This window comes from Cyrtonyx montezumae, unplaced genomic scaffold, assembly GCF_038088225.1.
Source record: "Cyrtonyx montezumae isolate F1298 unplaced genomic scaffold, pur_monq_1.0 scaffold_2, whole genome shotgun sequence".
In the NCBI taxonomy this organism is placed as follows: domain Eukaryota; kingdom Metazoa; phylum Chordata; class Aves; order Galliformes; family Odontophoridae; genus Cyrtonyx; species Cyrtonyx montezumae.
The window spans coordinates 12441987-12456059 of NW_027071936.1; the positions used below are offsets into that span (position 1 = coordinate 12441987).

General features: G+C 40.6%; 1 protein-coding gene across 4 annotated transcripts in view; it reads right to left on the reverse strand.

Annotated features, from left to right (window-relative positions):
* The window catches only part of LRBA (LPS responsive beige-like anchor protein), a 363630-nt gene that overhangs the window by 162390 nt on the left and 187167 nt on the right, over positions 1 to 14073 (reverse strand). For all 4 annotated transcript variants that reach the window (XM_065736365.1, XM_065736363.1, XM_065736364.1 and 1 more), the window contains 3 exons: positions 9758 to 9882; positions 3249 to 3395; positions 523 to 659 (listed from right to left, as the gene is read on the reverse strand). In XM_065736365.1, coding sequence (XP_065592437.1) covers positions 523 to 659; positions 3249 to 3395; positions 9758 to 9882 — 409 coding nt within the window. The remainder of the gene's footprint in view (positions 1 to 522; positions 660 to 3248; positions 3396 to 9757; positions 9883 to 14073) is intronic.

Genomic DNA, 14073 nt, shown 5'->3' on the forward strand with positions numbered 1-14073 from the left:
CAGGTTTCTCATTTTAAACCAACTCCGGCCATCAAGTAACTCAGAGCAAATAAAGTTTGTGGAAATTAACAAGTCAGTTCGAGAACGTATTTTTAAGAGGGCAATTAACTTTTCTGCTTAGGCACCATAAATAGTAACAGGCCCTATAAAATCCGTTATATAATAATACAATGCAGAAGCACTGAAAAGTGAAGAGCATGGCGTTTGGGCTAACAGCCTCGCTGGACTTTCCTGTGTTCACACAGGCCTGCGATTCAAGATGTCTTTATTTCAGATGCCTCCCTGGAGCTTTATTTGCAGCAAGCTAATTAACATTCAAGTAGGGTCGAATTGTGGGAGGGGGAGAACAGGGAGGAGAGGAGGTGTCGCATAAGAGAAGTTCGCGAACATATACAGTCAGTCGCAAACTTAGTGAAGCAGGAACACTGAGAGCCAAGAGAGGTAAAGGGAGTAGGATGAAGAATTAAAGGGCTCGGGTAATTTGTCATCATCTCTCAGAGCTCAGGGTCAATGATCTCTTACCTTCGGGTCGATTTTCTTAAAACTGGGATCTTCTTCATCCACCTCGAAGTAGAGCTCAAAAAGAGTGATGGACAGAGTGCCTTTCACCACCACCGAGGGTGCCACCAGCTGAGCTGGCGCGCTCAGGGCAACTGGACCTGCCAAAGAATGCAAACATCATCCATTTTCACAACTCTACATGCTTTTCAAACCCAAAATACAAAAATAAATAAAACAAAGATCTTAGCTCTTCCTTAAAAAACAAGAATCTTTTTATCCCCGAAGAGAACATATGTAATAGATTTACAGTTTCTCTGCTCCGCGCAAAGTTGAAGCCACTACAATTGCAAACCGATGCATATATTACAATCACCAGAGTCAGCTTTAGCATGGCAAGATACGGTTTTCACTCAGATGCATTTTCTTTTCAAGAAACTTCAGTGCTCGCGTTCCTTCTGTCGTATGCAATATGAGGAGTGCACACACAAACACTCGAAATCCCACTGTCAAAAACGTTCTGTAGATAGTGGGCAGTTTCAATAGCTTTCTACAAAGATGAACAGAGCAGACAAGGCTCAAAGCTGTCTGGCTGTGAAGCATTCCCTCACAGATGACAGAAACCTATTGTCAAAGCTACACAGTCTTAGGGAGCCCACAGTAAAATGTTTTAAAGATGCCTTTGATTTCACACAAAATATTTTTCAAGGATTCCACGTAGTGTTACTGTAGCTTGGGGACTATGGGAGTAAACAGCTGGAGGGTTGGTTTCCAACTCAATGAATTTTTATTGTAATAATCACATCTCCACAGGGCTTATCACAGGGACAGATCAGATGACCACTGAAAACAATAGGCTGGGCACAGACGTGGCAATACGGGATCTGTTATAGAAACTAGCATGCACAGAAAGGAAACAGGCTAGGTTGGTCATTTGGACGATGATGAGGAGAGAAAATGAAGTTCCTCGGTTGCAGTAATATCTGGCTTTTATAAAACAGCAGAAGATAACGAAAGTGACACGGATGATTTTGTTTTAATAAAGCATCTAAAAATGAGGTACACACGTTCAGGTAATCAATGTGAGAATAACTGACAAAAAATTCAGATGAATTGTCATTTCCATCAATTGTTAGGAGGGCGATGGTCCTTAATCTCGCATCAATCTCAATGTGTGCCACTAGGACAAAAGAAGAGATGCTCTGCTGAGATCAGAGCAGCTTTGCCCTCTATTCCCAATGTACAAATACATTGTGTTTGCAGATGGGCATGAGATAGCTGCAGAACTGCCATGATTTCCCAAAGCTCACCCCCACAAACGGATGAAATAAGCAGCTATGTGTTCTTTTGCTGTCTCCCTTTGCCCTCTGTACATTAGCATGTAATCCAGAGGAGAAATAACATTTTTTCAATCACTCTCAGACATTCAATTACAGGGCAAGCAGACAGCTGCAGAAGCTGGGGCAGTCTAGGTCCTGCAGAAGACCCCTGACAATTTCCACTTCATTTCTAACCCACACCACTTTATTAGCGGGGATTACTTCTTAATCCTATTGCCATTGTCAAGATTATATAATTAAACTCCCCTTTCACCTCTATTACTGTATGAATGTATTACTAGAAGCAATGAATATATAATAAAAGAGAAGGAAACAGAGAAGGCTGCTGAGAAGAAAGCTCCTGGTAGAAAGGAAGGAAAAGGAGATTCACATACATAAAGTGCTATTGTGCTCCTGCTTCCTTCTTTTACTTCACCCTTCCCACCCAAGTTTATTATTTTTTTTTATTACACTGTATTTTAAAATCTGTTTCTAAAAATTGAAAAGAGTGGAAAGCAGTTCAGACAAGGGATGAGCAAACTGACAGTAAATAATCACTTGCACTAATTTCCGTAAATTATCTTAATGGAGGCTCATAACATCAGGCTCTCAGGAAACCAGAATTATTAAAAAAATGAAATTTTTCTCTAAGGAAAATGAGCAAGGGAAACCAGTTGAGAAAACAGAAGGACACAGAGAAATCTGTGTTTTTGAGTAATCCCATGCCCCTCAAATAACAATGATGATGCTCTGTAACCCCCAGTCCTCAAACCAAGGAAGTTACTATTTACATTCTCAACTGAACAGACTCATTCCACTTAGAATGCAACATCAGCAAAGGCTGCAGGAAACTTGGTAAAATTCATCAAGTTCAAGGAACTGAAGTACTGCTGGTTTTATTTTCTTCCAGGAACAGTAAAGTCAAATATGGGTATGGTGGAGAAGGGACTCGAACTGGGGGACTTAGAGGAGTTAAATCTACAGATTGCACGGATCCTTCAAGTGCGAGTGAATAATTAGGATGTTAAATTTTAGAAACTTGGGGGGAGGGGAGGGGGAAGGTAACTATTGAAAGCCTTTAATTACAAATTTGCCTAATTGCCCACTGGGCCTTATGTTTTGAGGAATGAAACAAGGTCAAAAATAAAGGAAGTTCTTGGCTGAGCAGAGCTGCTTTTTCTAAAGAAGGTTTCCAAGAATACAGGCATCTGATCTGCAAGGCAGGTTGTAGCAATCCAAGAAAGAATATGCACAACTCTCCTCAGGTAAATTCCCAGCATCAGATGTACACAAAAAAATGAAGTTAAGGTTTCAGTTGTGGGCAGGGACAGTGTATTGGTGTGCATCGCCAACTATTATTCACCACAGAGCAGGAGGGATGAGAACTTAAGCTGCAAGGAGGCTGAGCGGAAAGCAGATAGCTGCAGTTACCCGTTAGGTTCTCCACTTCTCTTTCCTCAATGAATGACGTGATATCGTCGTCGCCTTCCAAGAGAATCTCACTTTCTGAGTTCTGATTTCCTAAAGCTTGACTCTTGATAGACTGCTTTCCCTTAACAAGTATATCTTCATCGGGAGCTGCAACGAGAAAGGCACAGCGCTCTGTCAGGTCTCAGAGACAAAGGGGTACAGCAGGTTTGTTATTTCTCGTACAAAAATGAAAGTTCACAAAAGAAAACGCAGTTTGGGACTACCTACGGGAAGCAGCCGCCTAAATCCTCTGATGTCAGGACGCAACTCGTTTTAACCCTATTAAAAGCCCGCTCCACGCCGACGACGGCGGAGCAGAGCGGAGCCCGCAAGCGGCTCTTCCCCGCGGCTCCCGTTCGCACCGTCGACCCCCGGCCAGGCTCCGCGCCCCGCTCCGTCTCGTCGGCGGCGAGCGGCACCGTGCGGAGCGGCGGGACGGCTCCTTCGCATCCCCGGCGGGAGGGCGAGGAGGACGGCCGCGTGCACCTGCCCTCAGGAGGCGCGGGGACCGCCGCGGTAACCTGCGCGTGCCGGCGGCGCCGCGAGGCGGGCGGGAGCGGGCAGCTCGTGCTGCCGCCGCGAGCTTCGGGCGGCCCCGTCTCCGCCGGGCGGGCTGCGCGGCGGTTTTGCTTAGCTTGCAAGCTCAAAGCAGCAGCAAGCCAAAACCAAAACAAACTGAGACGAGAGCTCGCTTTTTCTCCCTTCTCACCCGCCCCCCACAGAAGTTTAAAATGAGCCCGCTGCTTCTTCAGTGCAATCGACAATGCCCCTGGCGCTGCGCCTCGGAGAACCGCGCCCCGCGAGCAGCAAGCCGCAGCGCACCGCTCGCTGCTGCCCACGCACGACGGGAGTTGCGCTGCTTGCTCGAAACCGGCGTTAGCGTGCAAATGTTTACAGCAGGAGGCAAGTCCCCAGTGGCGAGTTATAAAGTTTATATTAACTAAATATATGCACATAAATTACAAGTAATAGACTTTGAGGTTCAGTGAAAAATAACAAAATAAAAAATGAAATAATAATAATTTAAAAAAAAACCCTACAATATCCCAACAAATGCCCCGTGCTTGCTGTGGGCGTCACCAAATAAAATAGAGTTAAAAGAAAAAAGGTTCATCACACCATACAGAATACTCTTCCTTTTCTTCAAGATAATTTCTCACCCAAACCATCACTGCCGCTCGTACATAAGCAAAAATAAAAAGGATCAATAAGGCTTAACAGCGTCGTACAAACCCAAGTTTTCCTTTCTTCTACAACACAACCATGTAAATAACGGTAACTTTGATTCTGGAATTGTTCAGCGTGAGCTGAAACCCTTCTTGTCATGGAAATATGCGGCTGATGGTTAGAAGGGTTTTCCTGTAATTAACTCCCCCTGGAGGATTTTAAGTTAGCAGCAGTAAAATTACCGACAGAGTACTAACACACACCACATGCACTGGCGCTCCGCAGCCCAGCAGCTTTCTGCTAAAGATCAAAAAGGTAAAAGAGAACAAAACCATTCCGTGGATAAAATAGACGAGAATCAGCTTTATTTTTCTACTTCTTTTTACTGCCGGCAAAGGACGTGTTGTTTCAGACCCCCATCCGCATTTTGGCCCCCTTCACTATTAGATGCTATTTCTCACCTTCTAACTATTCTCACTTAAGACTGAAAGCCAAACTCTAAGGTTCATGTCTCTGAGTTCAGCACAACTTGAGACACATTCTGTCATCCTACCATTAAGAAAAAATAGAATTGGTACAGCAGCTTCCAACCGGAGACGATCAAGCAACACAAATACATACCTCCTGCCTCTCCTTCCCTCACCCAGGTATTTATTTCCCGAACTCTCTTACAGCAATTCAGAAACACACTCACATTGCAGAACTGCCTTTTTCAAGAAGAGATTTAACACAGAGGTTCTTTTAGTCCATTTTTGCACACATGCAAACACAGTGGTGTGGCACAGGGCCGCACACTGCATGCACACACTGCAGATCCAGGCAGCCTGGATCTGCGTGTTCTACACCGGGTTGAACAAAGCACTGCACCCACAGCCCCCAGGCACAAGGGCACGTGAATATCTGTGCAGAAATGAACCACAATCCACATCGATTCACCTATACTTCTGTAGGCCACAGTCTAGTTTTTTCTGCAGTTACCAGCCAGAGATGCATGCCACCACGTGGCATGTTTGGTTATCACACGACACCTTCGGTTCCCACGCACGTGCAGGGGTGCTCTCATGCTCCAGGTCCCAAATCCTGCACAGCCATTTGCCAGGGCAGGCTGCTTTCTGCCAGACCCGCCTCTTCTTGGCACCACTGCACCTCCTGGCACCAGCCCAGCACAGCTCCTCTCATTCACACACACGTTGTCAAGATCAAGACCAAAAGGCACGGCCTATGTTGTGCACAGGAGGTGACAACCCGCTCGTGCCGTGTGTACCTGGCACACTCATTTCTTTGCCACATTTCACTAATGCACTTCCACACAATCTTTCCCAAGCAGATTGCTAAGGCCTGCTTTCTTCAAGGAGCTTTTTGCAAACATATTCGCATAGAGCCTGATTCGTTCCAGTTCCATCTCTGGAACACGTGGGTGTAAAAATAATCATTTAGCTCACAACGTTCACAGAAGGGCAGGTTATTCCGAATTATCTGTCTACAACTTAAAGAAAAAATGAAATGTTTAGAAGATATTGAAAAACAAAAAGCATCAGAAAGCACCACGCAGAAGATACTTCACTACTACAGACTGTATGTTTTATATCTGGCAAATATATCAGAAGAAGTAACTATAGGAAAAGATGCATTAAAAATAATTCCTCTCACTTGGTTTTATAAGAAAAAATAAGGTCTCCTAGAAGCTCCCCTCATTTTTATTTTATTTTTATTTTATTTTATTAAGACAACGTTGGGGAAAAACAAGCACTTTTCTATCATATTTTTTTAAATATTAATTTTAAGACTTTTTTTTTCATCCCTTGAGCTACGGCAAAGACAACTGACCAGTCAAGTTCAATACTGCACAGGATCAGTGCCCCACGCTTTCAGTCACAATGTCCCTAGCGCAGCTCCGGCTGCAACAGGACTGCTCTCCAGCCCAGCCCAGCCCCGCCCAGTTCTTAAGAAATGTGAATTAACATAAAGAAAGAGACAAAATCACCTGCTAACAAGCCAGATACTGCATTTTCAAGTAGATAAAGACTACCCTGCAAAATCATGTAGTGGGGGGGTCAGGCTCCAACTAGAACAGGCTTCAATCACTCATTTTTTTGCATGATGTTAAGCTTCCAGGAATGGAATTCTGACTTCCATAACTATACGATTTCTAAATATTTTGGTTTTGTTTCTAAACAGTAAGTGAAAAGAGGAAACAAAGAAGAGTTAACTCTTTCCATCCCAAACCATTCTTACCTGTCTTTCCGCTGCCCCCCAGTATACTACCAGACTGACTTTTATAAATACCCATTTTGGAAAGATTTTTTTTTCCTTTGAAAAATTACCTAAAGCCTTTTCTTCCCCCAGGCAAGTTAATGTGAACTTGGGAATGGCAATTAAATTGTCAGAATTAAAAAATTTGTTTTTAACTAGAACGTAGCCAGAAGTATAGTCATGGGGCTGGTATTGATTGTCTGAACAGAGAACATCAGTCTTCAGGTATTTATTCTGCCACCTCTGCACCAGAGGCTCTCCTTCAAATCAAATCAATCCCTGGAAAAGATTGGTGCTTGCTACTAAGACACACAACGAGGCTGCAACAGAGCTGATGGCTGTTGTTCTGGGTAGGTTTTACTGAACAATATCTAGGCTTCTGACTGCTTCTGAAGCTTTTTCACAGTTGCAAATTGTAATCTTTGCTTGACTGTTGAGCTCTCTGGGACACGGAGCACATCTGATGTGATTTGCAAAACACCCAGCAGTTGCTAAAGTGTACTTACCAGTGTACTAAAATCTATACTACCAAACATGCAATAGTACTTTTCCATTATTTATGCATTATTTTCCCTTTCAGCAAGATCCTGTTGCAGGTTTTAGTTTTGTTACGTTGTTTTTAGAAAAGCTTAAATAGGCAGTGGGGAACCTTTGATTCATCATTTCAAAATGCTTTTTCACCAGAGGCACACAAAATTAATTGAAATAGAATAATTAATAAGTTACTGACAAGTAATCATAAAACATCAAGGAAAAATCTACTGCAAATTCTAAGGATATTCACATCCTGGAACCAGGGCCTGAATATCTGGCTATGAAAATGTGAAAACAAAGCTATTTTCTGACCCGAAACTGGTGAACACTAAAAAACTGTAAGCACATTTCAGAATTAAAAAGATCAAATGATTATTTAGGCCGACCCCTCTGTCAACTGCACGCTCCACCCATAAACACACACAGCACTTTTGTATTTGTATACATTCTACGTAGCTTCTAGTTGAACCTCAGTTTGTACTTGGGTCATCTTACACCTTGCCAGTGGAGAGCCCAAAAACAATGAGCGCTGCATTCCAATCTACACTCAGGAAGACAGCCATTAACTATGCTTTCAGACATTACGTATATAATAAGGTAAACTAGAAAATTCACTCAGTATGTACATAAACAGAATGACAACAAACAACGAGGGTATTGTGCAATTAAATTCAGAGTGAAACAACACCAAGAAACTACACCTAACTGAACACTGTAATAGATGGCAAATGCTGAACAGAAGGAGTAACAAAAAAATTAGCTCTGTTCCAATTACCATGGTTAGCTATCAGCTACGCTTTATTAGATAGGGCTACTTTTATACAGCTTTATTTTGTATTGACAAAAACTGTACTCCTGTCAATTAGATACCAAGTATGAGTGATAGCCCTTGAAACACTGGCATGGATTAATGAACGTATCACGTCACTACGAAAGATGAATAACTCTATTAGTGTGCACTTATCTTTCGTTCCTATGAAAAAATTAGTTGTACAAACACAGGTAGGGGCTGTAAATATTTTGCAGTAAAAATAAGAGTTATTTTTCTATGCCCTGACAAACAATATAAAGATTAAACAGGAACATGTGAGGAGAATACTTCTAACTGTGTCAAAACCAATTAAATCTAAACTACACCATTTTTAAAGGGGGCAGCTCTTCTTTATCCAGTGGCATTAAACAGAAAGATATCTTGTGTCATTAAAGTCTGCGGCATAAAAACAACAAACGGTATTAACAACAATGAGCCCCAAAGCAAGAATTGGGTTAATTAATTCTACATCTTGTTCCTCTTCTATTCAGGATGATGTAGGTCTCTATGAACACTGCTTTTAGATCACTTTATTGACTATTCTCTGTATGGTCATTTATTTTAAAGGACTGATGTCACATTTGGCATTATATCAGCTGACATATTGTAGACATTTTCTTCCAGAAATGGCTCTTTAAGGCTGAGTGCAAGAGGTTAAGATGCCTGATAGAAACTAACTTTATGACAGCAATGTTCTTCCATGCCCATACAGCAGTCCTAATAATTTTAAATTAACATGAAGTGAATGCCTCCACGTATAATGTGTGTGTGAGTGTGACTAAAAAAGAAAAATAATACCTACATTTAAATGATTCTAATCAGTGAAGTGCACTCAAGGGGAAGGGTACTGTTTTAAATATGATCAAATTATTTTTAGATATAATAGCTTTCTTCAATAGATCAATAATAGCCTTCTTCAATAGATCACGAAGACAAACATTCTAGACTAAAATCCAAAGCTTTGGCTTTCTATCTTTTGGTTTGTAAGAGTTCTGAAACCGATCACTGCCTTTGTTTTGTTAATGCATTCTTACAGAACAGAGAGCAGCGTGTAGCTAAGTGATCCCCGATAATAAAATAAGGAAAAAGCCCTGTCAAAAATGTCATCTGTTTTGAAAATCACCAGGTAGAAGTCATCGGTACCATCTACTGGTGAACAGTGCTTTATGTTCTCGGCATTTGTTAATATCTTCCATATCAAATTCTTACAGCATTCCTTGAGGATTTAAACAAGTGCAAAGGTCTGAATAAAGTTTAGCTCAGGAAGTGTTATTTTTGTTTTCACTTATCTGTTAAGATAGACAGATATATGATAAGGCTAACTGAAAAAACTGCCGTGAATTTTTGACTACTGTATTTTGAAGTTACTAAGTCCTAAAAAGGTAATTTACCACAAGAACGTGCGTCCCAAGACTGCATACCCTCTTCTTATCCTTAGCAAGAACTGTATTTGTAATCACCATACGCAAAGCGTGCACAACACGTCATGTCCCAGCTAAGATGTAACGAGGGTGCTTAACAAACAGCAGCATCGCTTATGATAAGCAACCATCAGTTCATCTGTGTACTGAGCACGTCCGAAACGCAGTGACAAACCTTCTGGCATTTGGGACAATTTTATAGCACCTTCTAGGAAGGAAGGTCTAACCTTCGCCTCAGGTACTGTAACCTGCTGCTATAGGCGAGGAGCAGTTTTTACACTGACCATGTTCTCCGGCTGCTTTTAGTGTCGCTTCAGGATGTGTCGATCCGAGGGGGTTACGCACAAATCGTCGCCGGCGCCGCAAGTCATCTTCCCAGTAGTCAAGGCGCCAGAACTCACGAGGACGACTACAATGAAACAGAGGAGCCACATATGTTAGCAATTATCAAACAGCATGGTAGCACTGAATTTCTGCATAAAGCTCTCCTTGTTTGTGCTGCCTTTTTTTTTTTTCTTCTTTTTTAACCTCCCCCCTTTCTGCAATCTTTTACTTAGGTATGTCCTTGAAAATAACAATATCACCTTCCAGTCTAAGGAACTCCTTTCCCTTTTTTCTTGGAAGGTGAAATGAGCACTAAATACATCATTTTGAAATGAATTGCTGACAGTGTGATCAGTTTCCCCACACTCTAGTGGCATGTGCTCCGATTTCAGCCTCATTTCAGCCTCAGCAGGGCACCTTTCTCAGTGACTGCATTTATAAACCAGAATAGGGAAAAGGCTATTATAAATATGGTATAGCATTACCTATATTAATCAAAGTCTGTCCCCCTTCATTTTTCTTCCTAATTTGTGCCTTTTTGCACAAGGTCAGTAAATCATACCATGAATTCTTGGTCCAGAAAGTGTTAACTTTAATGAATACTTCAGTTACATGGTTATGTATGTGATAATAAAATATTACTCTGTTTAGATGTGCAGGAATTTAATTAAAATAATCTCTTAAAATATTCATTACATTTAGCCCCTGAGGCTTAGAACAACACAAGAAAATGCATTTCTTTTCCATTTACTGTTTTTAAATAAACCATTCCAGAAGAGAGAAATAGCAATCTATTTCCAAGCAAATCAGATTGGATTTCTGCTTTATGTAGTCGTGTTTTTACATGTAATTAAAAACTACATGCTATGATGTGTAATAATTGCTATATCGAAGGCATACCTTTAAAAAATTACATCTAGAAAAGGTTATATCAAATTCATTATTTTCCATTGTGAGCTCCAAATATATGTAGATCTTTTTAATATGGTCATATATAAGTGCCAGTTAGTATCTCATTAGATGATCATGACTGAACGCCACTGTAAAATGATATTTTAGCCTAGAAAACATACCAAAAAACCCCACAATTTCGGGTACAGCAAAATAAGCAAACAAAAAAATGCCTGACTCACAGATTAGTCACGATAGGTTTATAGCTTGAAAACCTGTACGCCCAAGTTATAAAATACTGGCTTTGTTTGTTCATGTAACTAGTACTAAAACAATAACTGGCCATGTACACATATTCCATCCCTGATCCAGGAGCTAATAGAGAGCATAGCTGTCAACACTGACAAATGAATAGCCATGACTAATTTACAGATCCCAGTGTTAAAAAAACCCAATATCTATATTCTTAGTTTTGAGATCTAAAGGCAGGAATTAGTTTTATTTAATATAAACCCAGGTTTCAAGCACACGTACTAACAAAAGCCATGACCGTTTGCAAAGCTCTCCTCTTAAACACAATTCATAGATATAAAAAAAGCAGACAAAATAATCGTATTTAAAAAAGTGGAGTATATCCCTGCATCTAGCTTTGTTAAATTTGCGCCTTTCTCTAGAATCAAGAAAAAGGCAGCACTATTCTTCACCGTCCCAGTCTCGTTTCAGAACAATACCAAAGTATTTGCAACAAACATCTCAACACGTATATGCACTTTGCGTGTGACAATCGTGCTGCAATTTGAGTGCTTTGATTATAAAGTCTAGTGGTTTTGGAATAATTAACCAAACAAAGCAGCATAAAACACAGGAAGATTCGAAGCTCGATTAATAACTTAAAATTCTCCTTCAGTGATTATAGAAAAAAGGCAGAACGCAGCTGGCTACGTGCATGCCTTTGATAGTCAGAGAGCATGGATAGGCACTTCATCATTCTGCCTACCTACATTTATCTGTTAAAATTATTATCAAATATCAGCCAGGATGCAGTCGTGAATCACAGACTGCTCCTCGTCTTCAGGGGAATGATACAATGAGGGTCTATTCATCAGTATGGCAATCGGCACAAGTAATTAGTTCCCTAGACTGAGATCTCCTACAAAGCTTATTTCAGTCAGCGCCACAAACATATGACAATGAAAAGCTAATGGAAGCTGCTAAAATTTGTTAACCTCTTCTGCCATCAATCCTTCTGGTATTCCGTGCCACAGTATTATGCAAAGGTGGTAAATTATTAATTTGTCATTCATCTATCTCTCTACAGTTTTGATAGAATTAAGTGCTGTCGTTCTTCTGGATAATAATTTAAATTATACCATATTACAACACTATGTGAAAATTATTAGAAAAATAGGAAACTACGATCGAAATACTATCCTGAACTGCAATTTATCTTTAGTCCTGTGCCCTTACTTGCCATTCACCATATGAAATTTACCTAAGATTTCTCGTTCTTCGCCAGTGCAATGACTATTCACACATACCAGCTATTCAACTGTGTATTTGGGCATTTATAACTATTGGCAACTACTGTGCGACCAGAGGAAAAAAAGAAAAGTACTCTTTACACATAGACAGACAAACACCCAACAAAAAACTGTAGAGCCGAAAGTAAATCCCTACCGTCTAAATGAGCCACGTCTAAGAGCAGCTACTGAGAGAAATGTGCATTAGTACCAGTGTAAGCCAGTAAACCAGAACAACTCATTCACAGACATGATGAGCAGACTGTTCCCAGCCCAATCCCCGAACAGGAATGGTGTAGCACACCTCCTGTATACCTCTGCAACCTAAAGTAAATGTTGCTCTGACTTGGCTGCAGTCTGCTAGCTGAAAGACCAAAGCATAACGAAGCAAAGGGCCAAGTAACTGGATTTTAAGAACAGTTGCTGTTAACTAAAGGTTTTCTTGTTTGTTTTAACAACAGAAGCTCCTGGCCCTGCAGTAAAGGATGCCATATGGACTAAAGGTGCTATATGGACTGGATCAATGAACATAAGTACTCAATTAGTGTAAGTGCAAGAGCAACGTTCCTCAGGGGACTGGGGATTTATGAATTATAAATCGTATGATTTGCATGGATTTGTCAGGGGCCCCACTAACATGATACACAGTAATTGGTGGCTCCTTAGTAACAATATTGAATGAATAAAAGCAATACTTTTATATTAAACTCTGTATTCAAATAGAAATACCATTACACTGCTTTCTTTTCGAAAAGTTCTCCAAATTGCCAGCTATGAACTCATACTTGAGATTAAACCATGACAAACTTTCTTCTCGATTCCCATCTAGCTAAGTAGATAGTTAAAATTGTGCAAATTGGATGAAACACACAACAATTGTATAATATAACATTTATAGAAGGATTCTGAGCATATAATGTAAAGGAAAAGGTTGCTTCACTCTGGCCAAAGGGAAGCTTTACATGCCAACATATCTTAATTCCAAGAATGAGAAGATCAGGAAACCTATTGTCTCTACCAGTTTCAAAGATCAACCCTAATGGAAACAAAGCACACCAACTCCAACTGGCCTGCTAGCTTTATTACGGCATTGTAAGAAACGTATTTTAGGCTTGGGAATAACTTTGAGGTCCTCGTATCTTACACAAGACTTAAACGGAATCTAAGCAGTACAAGCACAGAGCGACGAGAGGATCATGAAATTGCTGAAGAATTACTTCTTATATTTTTTTGTCCATTGCATATTTGTTATCTTTAGGTCCACAGGAAAGAATCAGTCATTGGTGTGGATACAAAATGTACTCTGCAAGGTGGGGAAAAGAACAGAAACAGTATATGTACACAAGCCATAGTCTCAGGGGTCTTGGGGCTGTGTTTGGATCAACAGCTAATAAAGAATGGATTTTAGCACACCGAAGAAGCAACCAAGCAGATCTTTATATTAGTGAAGTAAAAAATAAAAGGAGCACAAGAAAGAGAAACAAAGAAAAGGAGAGAAAGGTGAAAGCAGCACATCTTTACAGAAACCACCTGCAGAGGCAGAGAACTAAATTATTATAAGGAAATAAGTTTCTGCTTTGGTGCATAGCAATTATTTCCATAAAACGCAGATAGAAAACATTAGCCAACGTCAATTTTGTACTGCTAGAAATTATCTCATAGATGCATTCAGAAGCCAAGGCTTTTACCAGGCTACAGAATGAGACTACAGATGGTAATCACGCAGCAAGTGTAGCACCCCATTCACATGTCCTAAATCTGCATGAAGACACCAAGATAAATTTCCATATGAGAGACTTCATGTTGGAACTCGAACTGTAGAGTCAGGCAGGTAAGTCAATCTGCAAACCAAATCAATCCCCTGG